General features: G+C 50.9%; 1 protein-coding gene across 4 annotated transcripts in view; it reads left to right on the top strand.

Moving 5' to 3' along the window:
* The window catches only part of Prkar1b (protein kinase cAMP-dependent type I regulatory subunit beta), a 140,746-nt gene that overhangs the window by 111,494 nt on the left and 9,518 nt on the right, over window positions 1–19,734 (top strand). For all 4 annotated transcript variants that reach the window (XM_021186831.1, XM_029533623.1, XM_029533621.1 and 1 more), the window contains exons 8-9: window positions 3,862–3,922; window positions 8,980–9,101. In XM_021186831.1, coding sequence (XP_021042490.1) covers window positions 3,862–3,922; window positions 8,980–9,101 — 183 coding nt within the window. The remainder of the gene's footprint in view (window positions 1–3,861; window positions 3,923–8,979; window positions 9,102–19,734) is intronic.

Here is a 19,734-nt window from a genome sequence, read left to right as displayed (position 1 = left end):
GCACAAGCTCAAAGCCATCCTCCAGCTTCCCCCAGGCTCATTGGTTAAGGAGTGTTGTACATGCCAGTGGATTGCCCCCCAAGCTCTGTGTGCACCCCAACACTAACTCATAGCCACCCACTGCTCCTAACAGTCTCTGAATCTTGGAAATGACACCTTCTACCTCAGCCTGTTCTCCAGAGTCCTGTGGTACTGTTCTCACGTGACCCTGTTCTTTGCCCAGCCCCTTCTCTGTGTCCTTCATGTCCCGCTCCTTCATCATCCCCAAGTGTTATATAAGGCTGGTTTCTCTTCAGACACCTGAGTATTTGGTCTTCAAGCGTGAACTTCCAGGGCTGTCCACCCCAGCTTTCTAGGGTCCTCGGGTCAGAATGGCAGGGATTAGCTGGTAAGAGCCCTGGTGGCTGCTGATGCCCATGTCACGGGCATCACTTTCCACTGTTGGTACATGATTGGTTGGGGTTAGATTTCTCTTCTGGCTCCTCATTCTTTAACTGGACTGTGGGTATCTGCCTGTGTCTCCATGGAAATCACACCACGAGTATCCCAAAGTGCACTGGGCTGCAGATAGAACAACGAACTGTCTCTGCCATTAGCTGACAGGCACCCAGCGAGGAGATGTGCATGACAGCCAGGCCCTCCTGCACATGTCTCTCCATACAGGACTGAGCTCTCTCCCCCTGCACTGAAGCCTGTCTGAAAGCTTCCTGCAGGTTTCAGCACAGCTGCCGCTGGCTACTGGGCCTACACAGGACGGGGCACGGGAGGGTGGTGATAACGCATCTGTGACGTCAAACAGACTGGACCACCTTAGCTCTGCTCTGGGCCAGCTCCAAGCCTGGGCACGCTGTGTGATTTCCCCTAATCCAGGGTGGGGATAGAGGTTGACCACAAGGTATAACTCATGGCAGTGGCTTTGTGGACACAGCTTCTGTCCCCACAGTGGGGAGAATGCAGTTTGGCATGCTGAGGGAGCTCATGCTTGTAATCCTGGTGTTTGGGAAGCTGAGGCAGAGTCACAGATTCTAGTTTAGCCTGGACTATATAGTGAGTTTGAGACTAGTGTAGGCTACAGGATTATATACTTCAACAAAGAAAAGAAAAGAAGCTGGGAGTGGTGGTACACACCTTTCATCTCTGCACTCAGAAAACAGAGGCAGGCAGATCTCTAATGTTAGCAGCCAGCCTGAGCTACATAGAAAGCTCTATTTAAGAAAGTGACTTCAGTCCCCAACTCATGAGACAGGAACCAGGCTATTACCCGTTGGGCCTCTGTTTCCAATCCAGTAGAGGTATAACAGGGTCTCTCAGAGCTGTGGGGGACATTAAAGCAGTGTTGGGGGGCAAGGTCTCAGCTATGCTTCTTGAATCTTCTGAGAGAAGAGTACCCCTGAGAGTGGCTGGACTACAGGGGACTGGTGCCTCTGGGTACCTGTCTGCAGAGCTACCCATGCCATTTCTGATGACTAGGGGCTTGTCTCAGGCTGATGGTTGCCTGTTTCAGAACAGGAAGCAAAGGACCTTTTGACCTCAGGTTTCAAACTTTATCTGAGCAGTGGTATGATGTCACAGAGGGAGACACGGGGCCCAAGTTAGAGAGCGGCCAGATCATGGACAGAACTCTAAGCTTGCAGAGGCCAAGGTTGTTTCAAGAGCATGGGCAGTGATGGGCCCTCCTCTGGGGTACTCAGTAAGATTCACACCATTGTCTTTACTGCTATAGTCACCAACACCACCATCTGTACTGTCACTGTCAGTTAACAGCAGCAGCTCTGTCACCACCACCAGCATCACTATCATTGACACCATTACCATCAGTACCATCACCATTACTATAATCACCACCATCACCACTACCATCACTGCCATTATGACTGTCAATAGCATCATTCCCACCTCAACATCCTCATCACCATCATCACCACCATTGCCATCATTATCATCACCATCAAAAGCATCACCGTCATCATCACCATTACCACCACCACCACCATCACCACTATCACCATCATTATCGTTACCATCAAAGCCATCACCATTACTACCATCATCACTATCTCATCATTACTACCACATCATCATTATCAATACCACCACTTCATTACCACCGCCATCATCACCTCCATTATGATTACCAATAGCACCATTACTACCACCACCATCATCACTATTCACCATCACCACCACGACCACCATCATCACTATCTCACCATCACCATCATCACCACCACCATCGTCATCACTGATATTACCACTATCAACATAAGTAGGGATATTTATTGAATCTAGGTCCTTACAATAAATGGTTTTTAAAAATCTCACTCTCCCAGGACAAGTGATGTGGAAGTGCATCCAGATTTACCCTTGTTCCCCTGAGTTGAAGTGTCGATCCTCTCAGAAACTTAGCCTGGCTGACCTCTATGTGAAACCCTAGGAGGACATGGGAGGGCAGACATAGCTCTCTATCTTCTGCCCCACTGTGGTGTGGGGCTCAAGTGGTACCCATGGTAAGTTTCACAGTCTGAGAGTGGGAAGCCCATGTCTGTGTTCTGGCTGCCGAGAGCACAGGAAGTGAGCCAGGAGTATTGAGTGTCTTGAGGCAAGCAAGAAGCTTGACCTTGTGCACAGCCAGGGGGAACCCCATGGTCTGGCCCTGTGGAAGCTGCGGTGTGCCTTGGAGCCTCGAAGGCCCTTCCTCCTCACTTCACCAACGTTCACATTTTTGTCATAGCTTTCAGGGGAATGGCATTCACTGCCACATGCCTTCAATTCAGTCCTCTTGAACGTCCTTTTCCCTTCAGCAGGGCTTCACTGACTGACTTTAGTTCATGGCTCTGAGTTTGGGTCCATGGGCTATCCCCACACCCCAAGTAGAGGGGGTTCCTGCTGCAACCCTTATTTTGGGTGTGATAGAGCCGCCTGCAGTGAGCCTGGCTGACGGAGATAGGAACGTCTTCACACCCAGCTGAACCTGCTGCCAAGGAGCAGGCACAGCCCTGTCCGTGGGTGGTGTCAAGGGAGGGCTAGCAGGCCTGACCCCTAACCCCTGATGCTTCAGCTCTGAGCCTGCAATGCACTGGTCTCTCCATTTCTGCTCCCCTTAGGGCTGCTGCACCTGTGCGGATGTGCTTAGAGCTTAGCACAGGAGGGAAGCTTATATTCTAAATGCCATCCCACATAGGATTGAGATTGCCAGTCTCTTAGACGAGGCTGAGCCACGCTCCTCAGCCATTTGCAGGCCTCCATGTATCAGTTCTGTACCTCATGTCTGATCCATCTCCCTTTCCTGATCATCTTTCAATATATATCTTCCTCAGCAGACGCCGAGTCAGGGCTGCAGTACCTGAGATTGATGTAGACCTCGGGAATAAGAGGTTCCCAGCTGCAGCAATCGGAGGCAGGGCAAACTTGTCTAGGACATCTATGGCCTCTCATCAATGGCCAGGCAGTGGGCACAAGCCTCTCTCACCATTGCTGTAGACACCTGAGGTTGCCGGGAGGCTTTGTAACAGTAGGTTTTAGTGGTGCATACTTAAAATACAAGTCAGGTACCTGAGGCAGGGACATGACACATTAGATTCTACCTGGGAAGAGCAGGGCAGGCATGGGCACAGCCACCTTTGGAAAGTTTAAACAGCATGGTTCCATTCACTGGGGGGAAGGGGGTGGCTTGCTCAGGGATGGACCCCCGGATGCTTTAGAAGGCACAGAAGGTGACGAGCAGGAAGTAGGAGACGTAGGCTCTCATATGTACAGGTAATGGGCTTCCTCTGAAGAGAGCAACTGCTGAGAGGGGTCTGCAAGCGTGGAAAGGCTCAGAGCAGCGACCCACCGGCCTTGTTCTGCTTTTTCCTTTCACAGGGAAGCACGCTGAGGAAACGCAAGATGTATGAGGAGTTCCTCAGCAAAGTCTCCATCCTGGGTCAGTGACTGCTGCCTCCCGCGAGCGCCTGCTCACCTCTCCTCCTCACTGTGGGGGTGACAGGTCACCTCTGCTTAGCATTACACAGGTTTGGGACATGCATGCTCCCGTGCAAATACAGACACATGTGCACGACTCCCACAGGAGTGGTGGTACATATATGCACACATACCACACACTCACCTACACTCATACACTTGCACACATGCACATGTATATGCAGAAATGTAGGCACAAGTGTAACATGCATTCCTATGTGTGCACATTCATTGTACATACACATTTATGGCACACGTTCATGCATGTGCATGTTCATATATGCAGGCATTCACGGTGGACCTTTACACAGATGCATACTCATACCCTGCTACCTGTGGCATGTCATACCATGGGTGTCCCTGACCCTCCTACACTATGGCTGTTTATCGCTCTTGCTGTCTTTGGTGCCCCCGTGTCAGCTCCATGATTTGGAGCTGAAAGCTAGTACTTTGTCTTCCTAGCTGGAGTCATGCACTGTCTTCCCCTCCCTTTTGGCTCACCTTGAGCAAGGCTCCTCAGTGGCATCACTGCCCCTCCACAGCTACCTTTACCTTCCCTCCGCAGAGCCTGCAGAGACTTGTGGGTTATAGATGCACCCTGGGCTCATGTGCACAGCTGAGTAGCTCAGGGACCTTTGAGAAGATGACGGTGTTCTGAATTATGAGGGAGAGGGAGGGCTCTGTTTGGCACCTGCTCCTCTCAGTGCCTCTTAAACACAGAGGTTCTTCATACACTTTGTCCTGTTGCTGTGTGACGGTGCCTCCCCTTCCTGCCCTTAATGAACTGCTGCAGTACTGATTCATTCATTGTGGTGAGACACGCACAACACAGAACCAGCCATTTGCAGTGTTGTAAGAAGCTGGCTCAGAGAAATAAGCCCAGCCGCAGGGTGTGCGGCCCACCCCCAACCCCCACCCCCGCCACCTCCCTCCACCATTTACTTGGAACCTAATCTTTGCACCAACAGAGAGAGATTCATCCTCCACAGGGAGCCACTCCCCCATCCACTCCCCTCAGCTAGGTCACTACAAAGCCCCTCCCTGCCTCTGCCTCTGCCTCTGCCTCTGCCTCTGCCTCTGCCTCTGCCTCTGCCTCTGCCTCTGCCTCTGCCTCTGNCTGCCTCTGCCTCTGCCTCTGCCTCTGCCTCTGCCTCTGCCTCTGCCTCTGCCTCTGCCTCTGCCTCTGCCTCTGCCTCTGTGCATGGTTTAAATATTCTGAAATGTGTTTTGGTTCATTTAAAACTCTGGTGCCAAATACTGGCTGCCACCTTTACAGTTACTTCAGTTTTCACCTAAGATTTATGCTGTTAGGAGATAATGCTGTGGCAAATCTAGTTTTCTAACCTTGGAATGGTGCACATTTAAATGCTATTGGTGGGGGGGCGGGCTGTGTTTAAAAACATGTAGGAGAAAGAGAGAGAGAGAGAGAGAGAGAGAGAGAGAGAGAGAGAGAGAGAGAGAGAGAGCTGCTGATCTCCAAGCCTTGTACATACTAGGCAAGAACTTCATTGCTTAACCCTAGCCTCTCACTGGGGATTCTAGGCAGGGGCTCTACCACTGAGCCACGCCCCCAGCCCCTCACTGGGGGATTCTAGGCAGGGNCTCTACCACTGAGCCACGCCCCCAGCCCCTCACTGGGGGATTCTAGGCAGGGGCTCTACCACTGAGCCACGCCCCCAGCCCCTCACTGGGGATTCTAGGCAGGGGCTCTGCCACTGAGCCACGCCCCTCACCTGAAGATGAGCATCCTGACTGCAGCCTCTATTGCACACAGTGTTCCACATGAACATTGTGTCACTCTGCACCTGTTTCTTCCTGACATAGACTGTAGTTTCACTCAAAAATGACCTTATTCCACAGTGGATAATGTGCATTGCTTCATTGCTGTGAAGAGACACACATGACCAAGGTGACTCTCCGAAAAAGAAGCATTTAATTGGGACTTGCTTGCAGTTCAGAGGTTTAGTCCTTTACCTCATGGTGGATAGCATAGCGGCATGCAGGCAGACATGCAGGCAGACATGCAGGCAGACATGCAGGCAGACATGCAGGCAGACATGTAAGCTGAGAGCTATAGCATCTGGATTGGAAGGCGGCAGAAGAAAGAGACTGGGACTGGTTTGGGCTTTTGAAACTGCAAAGCCCACTTCTAGTGACACACTTCCTCTAACAAAAACACACCTTCTCCAACAAAGCCTCACCGCCTCATCCCTTTCTAGTAGCACCATTTCTTAATGAGAAAGCACTCAAAGCTATGAGCCTCTTGGGCCGTTCTTACCAAACCGCCACACAGTCCAAGCTGGCCTCGAACTCACTGTACAGTCAAGGCCGTCACGAAAGCCCTCTGATCACAAGTGCAGAGATTATGGGCACGAGCCAGTAGGCCTGGTCTAAGACATTCTGAAGAAAGCTGCAGCAAGCCGCATGTGGCAGTGTAAGTCTGTACGTCAGGAAGATGCGGCAGGAGGATTATGAAAGTCCTAAAGTCAGACTTGGCTACTATTGAGACCGTGTCTCAGTAAATAAGAGGGGAGGAGAGAAAGTGAGAAGAGAGACAGAGGAAAAGAAGAAAGAGAGGACCCACCGCTCTGGCGGAGCAGAACTTAGTTGTTCCCAGCAGGGCTCCCTGAAGCCCAGGGTCCCTTGGAAATGTGACCCTTTTGCAGTGTGGGCACAGCAGGGGATTTAAAGGAGGCACATTTCCCTGCTAACCCTGATCTAAAATGAATGCCTTTTTAAATTTTTATTTTTAGCAGCTGGCCTACATATTGAAGCGCAGGCCAGAAAGGGTTCTTTTTGCAGCAAGGCAATAGAGAGGGGGATATAGTTAAAAAGGTGACCATGGTTTTCTCACAGAAAATGCCCACTTTCTTATGTTTTTCTTCCTATCTGGGGGCCGGGAAAGGGAAACTGTGTGCAGGATTCAGGGGCCTGCTGCGTGTTTATAAGCATTTAAAGGTAAACTCAGCCTCAGAATTAACTGATTTTTTTTTTCCTAAAATAGTAGCAAGTGTGTCCCTTCTGGATGCCAGAACATCAGTGCTGGTCACGGTGGCTCAAGCTTGCAATCCCAGCATCCAGAAGCTGAGGCAGGAGGATTGCTGTGGGACTAGCCATGGCTACACAGGGTGTGCCCTAGATTCATTTCTGTTGCTGTGAAAAATACCTTACAAAAAGCAGTTTAGGGGAGAGAGGGTTCTAGGCTAGAGCTTCTCACAGAGAAGTCACATTGGCAGGAGCTTGTGACAGCTGGTCACATCACACCCACAGTCAAAGGCAGAGAGAGAATGGATGCGTTCATGCTGGCCTTCTCTACCCTTACGCAGTCCCATATACAAAACTAGGAAATGGTGCCGCCCACTTTACGCTGGGCCTTCCAACATTCATTAAGGCAATTAAGACAATCCGAACAGACAGGTACATAGTCCCCGCCTGACCTAGACAATTCCTCATTGAGACTCTCTTCTTAGATTAGTCTAATTATTTACATTGACAATTGAAGCTAACTGGCACACTGTAAATTCAAGCTCAACCTGGAACATATATTGAGGCCTTGTCTCAAAACAAAACAAAGAAAATCCCAAGAAGCCGGGGAGATGTCTAGTAGTTCAAATGCTTGCTATGCAAGCCGGAGGACTAGACTTTGGAACCCAGCACCCACATAAACGGTAGGTGGGTGTGGGAGCCTGCCTATAATTGAATTCTCTGAAACTTGAGATGGGATCTCAGAGCAACCTAGTGAGTGAGAGACTAATCATATCCGTGAGTTCTGGATTCAACTGAGAGAACTTGACTCACTAAATAAAGAGGAAGAGCAATGGAAACTTTGGACTTCCACATGCATGTGCACCTAAGTAAACACACACACACACACACACACACACACACACACACACACACTCAGCACCCAGGCCTTGCTCTGCTTTGAGGGGCTGCTTCTGAGTGGAGCAGTCCTGCCTGAGTTGTTGAGTTGTCCAAAGTATGCAGGAGTTGTACAGTTTGACTGTGATTCCATTGTTTGTAAAACACACACACACACACACACACACATACACTTAGTCTTTCTCTTTTGGAGAGAAAGTAATTTCTCTTTAAATGACTATTGACTCAATATTTAGTACCTACTGTTTACACCATAGAGTCAGTCCTGTTTTCAAAGTGCATCTCCCAAGAAAAAATTAAATAGGAGTCAAATGTATTTTATATTTTTGTGCAGAGGATGGAACCTAGGGCCTGGCATAAGCTAGGCAGGGGCTCTACCACTGAGCCACACCCCAACCCCTCACTGGGGGATTCTAGGCAGGGGCTCTACCACTGAGCCACACCCCAGCCCCTCACTGGGGGATTCTAGGCAGGTGCTCTACCACTGAGCCATGCCCCCAGCCCCTCACTGGGGGATTCTAGGTAGGGGCTCTACCACTGAAACACACCCCAACCCCTCACTGGGGGATTCTAGGCATGTGCTCTACCACTGAGCCATGCCCCCAGCCCCTCACTGGGGGATTCTAGGCAGGGACTCTGCCACTGAGCCACACCCCAGCCCCTCACTGGGGGATTCTAGGCAGGGACTCTACCACTAAGCCACGCCCCCAGCCCCTCACTGGGGGGATTCTAGGTAGGTGCTCTACTGTTAAGTTCCATCTTCAGACTTACTTCGTTTTACTTTTTCTTTTGAAGCAGAGATCTCTGTAAGTTGTGCAGTCTCTTGAACGCACTCTTTATCCTAGGTGTGCCTTGAGTGTAATACTCCTGCCTTAACCTCCTGAGTAGCTGGGATGCACACCTGTGCTACCACAAGCAGCTGACATACAGAGAACATCTTGGATAGAACCTAATGTTGAGAGGTGCCAGCCCCTGTGCTAAAGAGATCTGGCATTTCAGCATGTTTTGGTCCCCACCACAGTATCTGTCACCTCTGAGGAGCATAGTCTCAGATCACCTCAGGGATCTTCCTAAAAAAGCATCCGATGATTCCATGGTAGCAAAGTGTGGCCTGTGACCCCTTGTACCTTCCTGCAGAATCCCTGGAGAAGTGGGAACGCCTGACTGTAGCTGATGCCCTGGAGCCTGTGCAGTTTGAAGATGGAGAGAAAATCGTCGTGCAGGGGGAGCCTGGGGATGACTTCTACATCATCACAGAGGTGAGTCCTAGGTTGGCCGTTGATGCCATGGGCTCTGGGCAGCCTGAGCGGAAGCCAGCACAGCTTTGGCTTATTCTCTGCTCCCTTTACCTAGCACCCCCACTTCATCTCACATCCTCCACATCATCCCCCACCCTGCTACTGGGCTGTCTGTTGTTGAGATCAAATGCGTCTCCTTAAAAATGATAACAGGTGTGATGATGGCATTGCATAGCATATACACATATAAACACAAACAGGCACGTATGCACATACACCCACAAACACACACATACACATAAACAAACATATACACAGAAACATGCACATACACATAGACACACACACAGAAACATACACATACACAGATGCACACACAGATATAAACATACACATATATTCACAAGCACATACATACAGACATACACATAAATGTACACATATACATAACATATACATACAAACACAAACATACACATACACTCATAAGCATACACATATACAAATACACACAGACACAAACATGCACATACACTTACAAGCATACACATATACTCAAACAAACACACATATATAAACAAACATACACACATACACAATACACACATACACCCATGTACCCATTAACACACACACACACAAATGCATGAATGTAATAATAAATGTAGAGAGGAGTGATGGTTAGAAGCATGGGTAAAGCAAATGGTTGTTCTGGTCAAAACCGGAATGAACCCACTTCCTCCATCCCAGCACCTCAATGTCCAAGATTCAGACCTGTGTGCAGGCCAAGGCTAGAGCCTTTGAACTACTGTGTGTGTGTGTGTGTGTGTGTGTGTGTGTGTGTGTTGGTGGGGTTGGCTCCACACAGACCTCTAACCCAAGAGGCCATCCCTGACCATTTTAGAAAGAAAGGTGCAATCATGTCAGGGACATCTATGTGACGAGACATCCGGCAGAAGGTTAGTTCTCAGGCTCCAAGGACTGGGATGATGGCTGACATCCTAGTGGGAGCTGTACTGAGTTTCCAGAGAGCATTGTCACCTTCCCCTCCAGTGTTTCCTGCCTCTTCCCCTGCCTACAGTTCTGAAGGTCCTCTCTTGTGCATCGTTCTGTGAGTGGCCATGGCTAAGGGCTCTGTGTGATGCTCTTCTCAGAGTCTGTAGGAGCCCATCTTCAGGTTGAGAAGTGAAGGTACACTGGGCATGATGGTACACACCTATAATCCCACTGTTTGGGAGACTGAAGCAGGAGGATTGGGGGTTCTAGGCCAACCCGGGCTACGTGGAGTGGCTTTGTCTCTGAGGGAAAGAAAGGGAGAGGAAAATAACTCCAATGGAGTCAGGCAGCCCCAGCGACCCTCTTGTCTCTACTCCCCCAATCCTAGGCTTACAAGGATATGCTACGACACTTGACTTTTTATGTGGTGCTGGGGATCAAACTCAGGTCCTCATGCTTGCACAGGAAGCACTCTGTCAGCTAAGGTATTTCACCCATCCTCTCTTTGGCTTTTTTGAGGCAGCCTCACTCTGTAGACAAGTTTGACCTTAAATTGGAAGCTGTCTGCTGTCTCGGCCCCCTGAGAGCTAGACTAACAGGCACGCCCCGCTCTGCCTTGTGTATTTCACAGTCCCTCCCCTCTCTTCACGCCTCTCTGGTGAAGGTGTGAGATTTGACCTCAGGGTGCCCCTGATCCTCCAGAAGGTTCTGCTGTTTGGGGACAGTGCGCAGTGCATCGACTGCCAGTTACCTTGGGGGAATCTCAGGCAGTGGGGCTGGCCTGGGACCACCTTCTTCATAAGCCCCCAGTCTCCTCCACGCAGAAAGGTTTCTAAGAAGGCATCTGCTTCCCAGGGTGGCCTTGACACCAATCCGCTTGAGCCTTCATTGACTGGAGATGAGGGAGAGGTTGGGCCTCATTCACATGAACAGCATATTGTCTGGGCCTCTGGGATGTAACCCAACCCCAGGGGAAGGGATACTTTTCACAACCTTATAAAGTGTGTTTGAAGTGGTCTCCTTGGCAACGTGGCTTTTTTTTTTTTTAATACCTTCTTCCCCTGTGATCAGCTGAATCTGGAAAGTTAACCCACAGACCCCAAGTCCACAGGGACCAGACTGCACTACAGGGGACTGTGCAGCTTATTCACAGGGCTTGGGGGAGGCTTTGGCCACATCTAAGGCAGATGTGCATGGAGGGTGAAGCCCAACTCCCTGTGGGATGTGGGCAGGCGCGCTCACTCAGCTGCTATGTCTTCACTCCTCTCCTTGTCTCATGTGGTAGTTACCACACTGTCCTAGTGTGGATTTACTGAACTTGTTTTGTAAACTATGTCCTTGTCAGCTTGAGGAGGACACTGTTCTGGGAAGCCTAGCGACGGATGAAGCTCACATCGCTGTCGCTGTCCCCTGCCCCCACCCCACCCCCCATGGAAGGGTATCTACCTGTCCCTGAGCCCCAGTGCTCTGAGAGCTATAGGATGTCATACTGGCTGCCTGTGTATGCCTGGCTCCTGCTACGCCAACAAGTTGTGATTGTTTCTGGAACTCATTTCCACATCACTTTCGGGGGACATCCAGAAGGGGATTAATACCATTGGCTCCTGGGAGCCTCACTACCACACTACCACAGGCTGATTAAGGGGTTGGAGCCGGCTTATGTGCCTCGTGGAGGTGTCTGCAGGGCTGCACCCTGTTTCTCCTTGCTGTATTCACAAGGGGCTGTATCCTGAGGAGGATGGGAAGTTGCCTGCCTCACCTGATCCTCAGAGCTTCTAGAAAACACTCGGCAGACAGGGCAGAAGCTGGGCATGCCTCCTGCAGGCACACCCACCGGTGGGAGCCAGGCGCCTAGGACACATAGGTGGAAGTCACAAAACGGGTGGTGCAGGGTCCCTGCTACTGTCTGAGCTCACTCCCTACTGTGTCACCTTCCTGCCTCTGTTCCCCTGGGGTGAGCAACCCTGGGCCAGGAGCCCTTGAGATAGGACAGGGCCTCTGCTGGGTCTGGGCCCTGTGTTTGGCAGGACACAGCTTTGGCTGGCCTCCTAGTAGGGGGTACCCCAGGCCTGGGCTGGGCTGGGCCTGCCAGGACCTGCAGGCAAGGATGACCTCATCTGGATCCAAGGTCTCCCACAGCTCTCCAGGAAAACCCAAGAGGAGCCGGACAGGAGCTGGGTGGGAGAAGTGACTTCTCAGCAGCTCAGATTCCAGACCCGCATTCCTCAATTCAAGCTGCCCCCACCCCCACCCCGCCTGCTGCCCCATTCCTGGGCCCTGACTGAGTGGTCAGGGAAGCAGCTGGACCAGGAAGGATGGCTTCCCATAAAATCTCAAGACTGAAATTGGGCAGCATGGGAGGTGTTGCCATGGGAACACGGCATTGGATTTATCTCCTCGCTTAGCAAATTAATTTTATGAATGTCCACAGTGTTGAAGCGACTGCAAAACAACACATTTCTCAGCTGCCCCCAGGTCTGGGAACACAGCCCTAACTTCAGAGTGCCTGCCTCCCTGCTGGGGTGTAGAGATCACCTTTGCAGGAAGAAGGAAGGCCAGACAATCACTGCATGTCCCTGGGGGTACCTGAATGCAGTGTAGACTAACTCAGGGTTAGTCTAGAACAGTGCTGGCCCTACTGCGTCAGGCACCATGGCTCCCCAGGGTGTGTTTATGCCTCAAACTGACTGTCCTTACTCAGTGTTACCTCTATACTCATGGCTCCTTGAGCTGTCTTTAATGTCATTCAGTTGGTTCCTATGTTCCTCTCTCTGGGAACTGTTCCTGGAGAAGGTTTAGGGGCCTGCAGGAGCTGTGCAGAGCCATGCTTCAGATATCTCTCTGGAGTTAGCTCCCCTGGCTTTAGGCAAACGCCAGGCAACCCTTCTTCTGGACGAGGTTCTAAGGGAGCCAGACATTGTAGAGACACAAGGGAGGTAGGGCAGGGTTTTGGAAAGAACACTGTATGCCGGGAGGCCAGGATGTCTCAGACGTGCAGGCAGGAACTAGATCTGGGGAGTGAGGGTCTTAGTCCCTGGTCTCAGGCAGTTGTTGAAGGTCTGCTAGCCAGGGTCTTTCAGGTAGTTTTATTCAGGATTTGAGGTGGCCATTAGAATGTGTGATACTTGCCTCCCCCCCCCCAAAAAAAAAAATCACACAGGGTCATGTATAACAATAAGTTGAACAAAGGATCATGGTGGAAGCAAGACAGTCAGAAAGGCAAAAGGTCATCTCCAGATGACAGGTGGGTTCAAGTAGATGTTTCTGAGATGGCCCAAGCATTAGTACAGTTGTGTTGGAGCTCCTGATACTGGACCACATAGTAGAGAGGCTGAGCAGAGGACGCTTGAGAAGGATGTGGAATGGTCCCTCACTCCAATGTTGGATGTAAATATTGTTGCGTGCATCCGGCATGGAGAGCACATGGGGTTGGAAGTGCATGTTGCTGTAAGATTGTTGTTGGGTACATGTGCCATGTACATTATATGTATGCTACATGTGACAGCAGTGCATGTTGCCTGAATGACCCAAACTCCTCTCGTGAGTCAACAGGGGTTATCCATTGCCTTAGACTCCCAAGGGGGCCTCTGAACACCCATCTGAAACCTAAAGGCTTTACATCTGTCCCTGTCTTGGGGGACATGTTGGGTGTGGCTGTCAGCTAGTTGCTCTGCCCTAACCAAGCCTGGGCTGGGGGAACATCCATCCTTAGCACAGATGCAACCTTTTTATCCTACCTTAGGGCTGCGGGGGGGCTTTTGACCCCCCACTTCAGAGGAATCGCAATGTCATGGGGGTTTGAGACTGCAAACCCAGTATTTGCTAGCAGCGCTGAATTTGCCTCTGTGCTGGACTGGAAGGAACTCTCAAGAGCCAATCGGGGCTCAGAACACACCCCCCCCCGTGCCTGTTGATTCCAAGGTGTGGGGGCCTTCTCAGGGGTTGGGCAGTATTCTCACCCTGTGTGTCTGGCACTGGGTGATCTCATTCACTAGTGTTTTCCAGCTCGTTGGCTGGACTCACTGTGACGAGCTGTCAGGATTCCCAGGAAGTCTGGCTTCATCGTGCTGGCACCACTTGGTGATCACGAGTGCCCTGTGCTCAGACCTTATCCAGAAGGCCAGGGAAGCTCCTAACAGCAGAGCCCACCAAGAGGATCGCAGAGGACCATGGTCCTTTGAGTCAGCAGGGTTCGGTGTTCCCTTTACCCTGATGTGGAAGAACTCCTAGGGCTTGTTTGCCAAGGCTCCATCCTGGGTTGCATCTCTTAGTGGATGGATGTTGGGCGCTACAGCTCATAGGGAAGGAAGGAGGAAAGCATGCATTTTGGATGCGATGACCATACCATGATGGCTCACAGTGGATAAACTGACCTTCCAGATGTACACTATCCTTTGGTTCCAGAGATTTCTTGCAGGATTCAGAGCCTCTGTAGCGGGCTGTTCTCTAAGAGGGAGCCCCTATCTAACAGTTAAAAAAAAAGTGCTTGCCTAGCCTGCACACACTTCTGGGTTCCGCCTAGCCTGCACACACTTCTGGGTTCCGCCTAGCCTGCACACACTTCTGGGTTCCGCCTAGCCTGCACGCACTTCTGGGTTCCGCCTAGCCTGCACACACTTCTGGGTTCCATCCCTAGCACCACATAAACTGGGTGTTAGAGCACATTCATGGGATCCCAGTGCTTTAGAGGTGTAGGCAGGAGGATTAAAAGTCCAGTGTCATTCTTGGCTACATATCCAGTTTAAGGCCAGCCTGGGCTACATGAGACCTTGTAGCGATAAAGAAGGACAAGAAAACAGCAACTGGGAACATTCCTTCCCAGACCATTGTCACAGGCATCACCACCAGTCCTTCACCTTCTCCAGAGCCACAGCAGCCCCCACATCCCAGGCTGTCCATTGCAGACGTTGGGATCCAATTTCCCATCATCCTTGGCCTGCCAGCCACATGTGTCCCCAGCGAGACAGATGTGGAATGTATCTGCTGGCTTCCACAGTCCGGGATTACCCAGCTGAGACTTCTGGCTCCTCAGAGGCGCCTTAAACACTGTGCAGAAGTGGTTGCTATGAGGATACATGTTTTGCTGGGAAACCCAAACAGATGCACAAAGCCAGTCTAGATAAGCCAGTCTGGACAAGTCAGTCTGTGGAGCCTCGAACCATTGCATCCCATGGCTGCCCACACAGCCCTTTGGCCCCTCTGCTGCCCTCTGTATGGGCCTTGGAACACCAGAAAGCATGACTATGCTGGGCTCATCTTGGGAAGCTACACAGAGCTGTCTCCTGACCTCTAACCTCAGCTTCTCTCCCAACACTCCCATGCACTGGCCATTGCTTATCTACAGCCCCAGTGCTCTCTGGGACTCAGCTCAAAGACTTCAAATGAGGAATGGCCGTCAATAGCAGAGGGTAACCTCTACACCCCCAGGAAATGGGCTGGGTCCAGTCAGGGCAGAGACAACAGGAGTTGAGCCTTTGCCCGGCAGCCTGATGGGGCTGGGCACTGCCAAGCAGAGAGAATGTAGGGAGGCCAGAATAGGATCTCGAGGGTATGAGGCTGGTCACATATAGTTGGAGTCCCAGTGATAAAATATAAATCAAAACAAGCTCACATTTTAAACATATCTACAAGAACAATTTGGTGGTGTTGACTCCCACAGGGTATGGCAGTTACATGTCTGTCAGATGTCCCAGCTATTGGGGAGGTTGAGGCAAGAGAAGTGCTTGAGCCCAGTAGTTTAAGACAAGTCTTATCAATATTGCAAGACTCCATAGCAATCAATCAAGCAAGAAACATGTCTAGTACTCAGACAGACAGTACTCATGTGCACACACAGTCTCACACACATGCAGAAAGCATGTGCACCATGCTAACACAGCACATACACACACACACAGTACAAATCACATAGAGACCCAACACATAATCACTTGCACAAACTTGTCTGTACACCCCTGTGCACAACACACTTATACATGTGGATCCATTCACTCAGCACACAATCACATGCACATAGCCCACACACATACACAATACACACATGCATGCACACTCTTTCACAAACAGCACACACACAATCACATGCACACTTAACACACCAACACATGCAAGCATATATGAGCCCAGTGCCTGTATTCATCCACAGAACAGCAGGAACTCTCTCATGCACACTCATTCACACAGTGCATACCTGTATTGCATGCACACTTGTATGCACACTACCCAAATACACAGTATCACATAGAAGCTCACATACTTGTGCACATAGCACACACACTCTATGTTTACACAGTTCATGCCTGTGTGCTCTTGCATACACATCATATACACTCCTGTGAACACACACACAGCACACTGGGCTGCAATCTGGAGAAGCTGGTAGATCTCCCCTGGGGCTGGAAGAGCTGAGATCTGGGCATTGGCGTGGCTATAGATCTCTGAGTGAACAGCCAGATCCCCACAGGGCTCCATTTGAGTTTCTCCCATCTGGCAGGAGACATGCCAGGTTGGAAAGGCTCCCTGGGGAGGACTTGCCAGTGCCCTCATCTCTAGCAAAGAAAACTAGTATGACAGAGACACAAAGCTGTACCTACCAGGCACCTGATGTACTCTAGACTCATAGGTGTGGGACCTTAGTTCTAGGCTGTGTCAAATCAAAGGCCTACCTGTACACGCCCCTCCCAGCTGCATTTGGAGAACAAGCTTGCATCCTTGGAGCAGGATCTCCTGGGTTCAAAGCAGGAGTGGGAGAAGGTCTATTTAATCTGTAAGGGTGTATAAATGGCATCCACGTCTTGGGACTCACTTGGTCAAGGTGACTACAGGGCTCAAGACGCCATGGCTGGTTGAGGAGAAGGGTTCCAGGGATATGAAGGGGAAAAGATAGTTGTGGCAGCACCCTCTGGGGGGACCCTCAAAGGCTGCAATGAATAGATGGAAGGTGACCTGTGAGCTCTCTGTTTGTTGGGCAGGGGTGGAAGAAAGTCAGATGGGGTGGGGTGGGGTGTGGACTATGGTGGGTAGAGGTGAGCCCAGAATCCCTGGGCTCCGTGACTTCTGGATGGCAGGGGTTATTGGGTATGTCAGCCTAGACAGGGGAGATCAACAAAGGGGGTTTCCATCTATGGAAAAGTCATCAAGAGGGGTCCATCCATTCACATCCATAGGATGGGTCCATCTATGGGGGAGGATAGCAGGGGCGGGGCATTGTTCACAAGGACAGTGGGCCATCAAAGTGGGGAGGTCAGAGAAGATAAAGGCCACTGATGATGTCGGCCAGGGTGTGGGAGCTTTGGTGGAGGTCAGCAGGGATGGAGCCACTGATGGAGCCACTGACCAGTGGGGTCAGCTGTGCTAGGAACCGTTGTTCAGGAAGAGTTGTGCATACAGGGAGCTGGATGGTCTGAGGATGAGCTGGGATATGTGTTCAGAAGCAAACACTAGGCCTTGCCCAAGAGGCAAGGCCCTGGGCTCCACAGATGGAGCTCACAGGCTCATGCCCACCCCCAGGAAGTAGCTACCCAGGGCTAGGCTAGTACACTGCCTTTCCTTCTTCTTGGCTGAGTTTTCCTGAGGCTGTCTGTGTGCAGGGCTGGTGTGCAGCCCGCTTAGCAAATGGTGAGGTGCTACCCACACACCATCTCACTCTGAGGCCCCCACCATTGTCTTGACCCCTGAATGCCATGTCTACATGCCCTGGAGTCCTGGGGCTTCGTTAGAGCCACTGTTTATACACCTGCTGGACAAACCCAGCCTTGGGATATTTGTGACAGAGACTGGCTCTGCAGAAGAGGACCCTCTCACACAAAATTTGACTGCCTCGAGCTATGGTCCCCAGGCCCTCGCTGGCACCTGTCCCCATCCTGAGAGCAGCCTCGGCGCCGGAATCCAAGTTAATGTCTGTTTTCCCACTGGAGCTGCTGGGCCGTGCCTCCGCCACAGCCCAGACCTCACGGATGAGCCATTAAACACTGGCACAAAAGCTGACCCTGCCGCCCACCGGGCTGGTGTGTTTGCTCAGTTGTCAAAAGGACAGACTATAGCCAGCCTTGTTACAGACAGGCAGCAGAGCGAGGCATGAGGGGAGGGCAGCACAGGGCACCTTCGCAGATGAGAGCCCAGGCTCCTTAATGTAGGAGAGGCTACTCAACCAGCAGGAGCTCCAGGGGGAAAAAAAAAATCACATGGTGGGGGGAGGGGCAGCAGGCTGGCTTTGCATGGAGTGAGGGTGGGGTGGGGGACCTGCAATTGGAAGCAACTTCCACCTGGGAGGCTGTTAATTGTGGCGATCACTGTACTGCAATTCTATATGTGCAGGGTTGTGAGTTCAATCTCCACGGGGCGGGGGAACCTTAGATGTTTAAACTAGATGTTGTGGCTTGTCTGTTAGTCCAGAACCTGGGAGGCTGTAACAGGAAGGCTGGAAGTTTTAGGCCAGCCTGGTCTACAGAATGAATCATCAACATAGTGGACCTTGTCTCATAAACCAAAACTCAAGCCAAAACAACCAAAGCAAGCACACTTAGAAGCTGAGTGTCAATCTTGGCCAGGCTGGGCTGTTTGGGAGGCTGAACATGGCAGACACCCTGGAGTCCTAGGCCCTGTGAAGCTGCAACAGGAGTATTAAAAGCTTGAGGGTAGCCTGGACTACACGACAAGATCCTGTCTCAGAAATAAAGCCAGGTCTCTGGAATGTTTTCCCCAGGCTGAGGCCACCTCCAGGCTCTGTCTGTGCCTGTGTGTTCCAGGGTGCAAGTAGTACTGTCTTGCCGTCCATGCAGAAGCCGATGACCGATGTGTGCACACAGCAGCTGCAGGCCAGGCCTGAATCCCCAGAATGGGACAGGCCTCATGACACTGAGGACATCCATCTTCCTCCCCATTACTCATGGGTTCATCTCCCCGCTCCCAGCAGGAGCTGTTTCTGGGGTCTCTGGAGTGGGCAGGTCTTATTCCTGTAGGGAATGGACTACTCTCCGTTCATAGCCTGGGAGCAGCTTGTGTGGATAAGCCCCAAAGGGTCCATGTGTGTGTCTGCATTCTCTTGTGGGTGCTGATTCCCGTGTGCATGCACATCTCCACATGCATAGGTGTGTGTCCCTGTGGCCATGTGTGTCCTCATGTGCGTGACTGTCCCTGTTCCCATGGGCCCAGGCGTGTCTGCAATGCAGTCCTCTGCACCTGTCTCCAATTGCTTGTGTCACTTTTCATTTATGGGTGGTGAGACCCATTTCCATGTATGGAAGTGAAACTAAGATTTCTTTTAAAAGATATTTCTTTAAATAATGAAAAAAAAAAAAGACTTTGCCTGTTCCCTGTTTTGGGAGTGAAGGGTCGGTGGCCTCAGCTGTGCACAGAATGTGTGTGTGTGGGGGGGGGTGTGGGTGTGGGGTGTGTGTGTGTATATATGTGTGTATGTGTGTGTATGTGTTTATGTGTGCATGATTGTGTATATATGTGGTGATTGTGTGTACATGTGATTGTGTGTATGTGTGTATGTGATTGTGATTGTGTGTATGTGTGTATGTGATTGTGTAATTATGTGTGTGTGTGATTGTGAGTATGGGTGTATGTATGTGTGTACATGTGTGTGTATGTGTGTATATGTGTGTGATTGTGTATATGTGTGTATGTGTATGATTGTGTGTATATGTGTATG

The sequence above is a fragment of the Mus pahari genome, chromosome 23 (genome assembly GCF_900095145.1).
Source record: "Mus pahari chromosome 23, PAHARI_EIJ_v1.1, whole genome shotgun sequence".
Classification (NCBI taxonomy): domain Eukaryota; kingdom Metazoa; phylum Chordata; class Mammalia; order Rodentia; family Muridae; genus Mus; species Mus pahari.
This window is presented reverse-complemented; position numbering and strand designations above follow the sequence as displayed.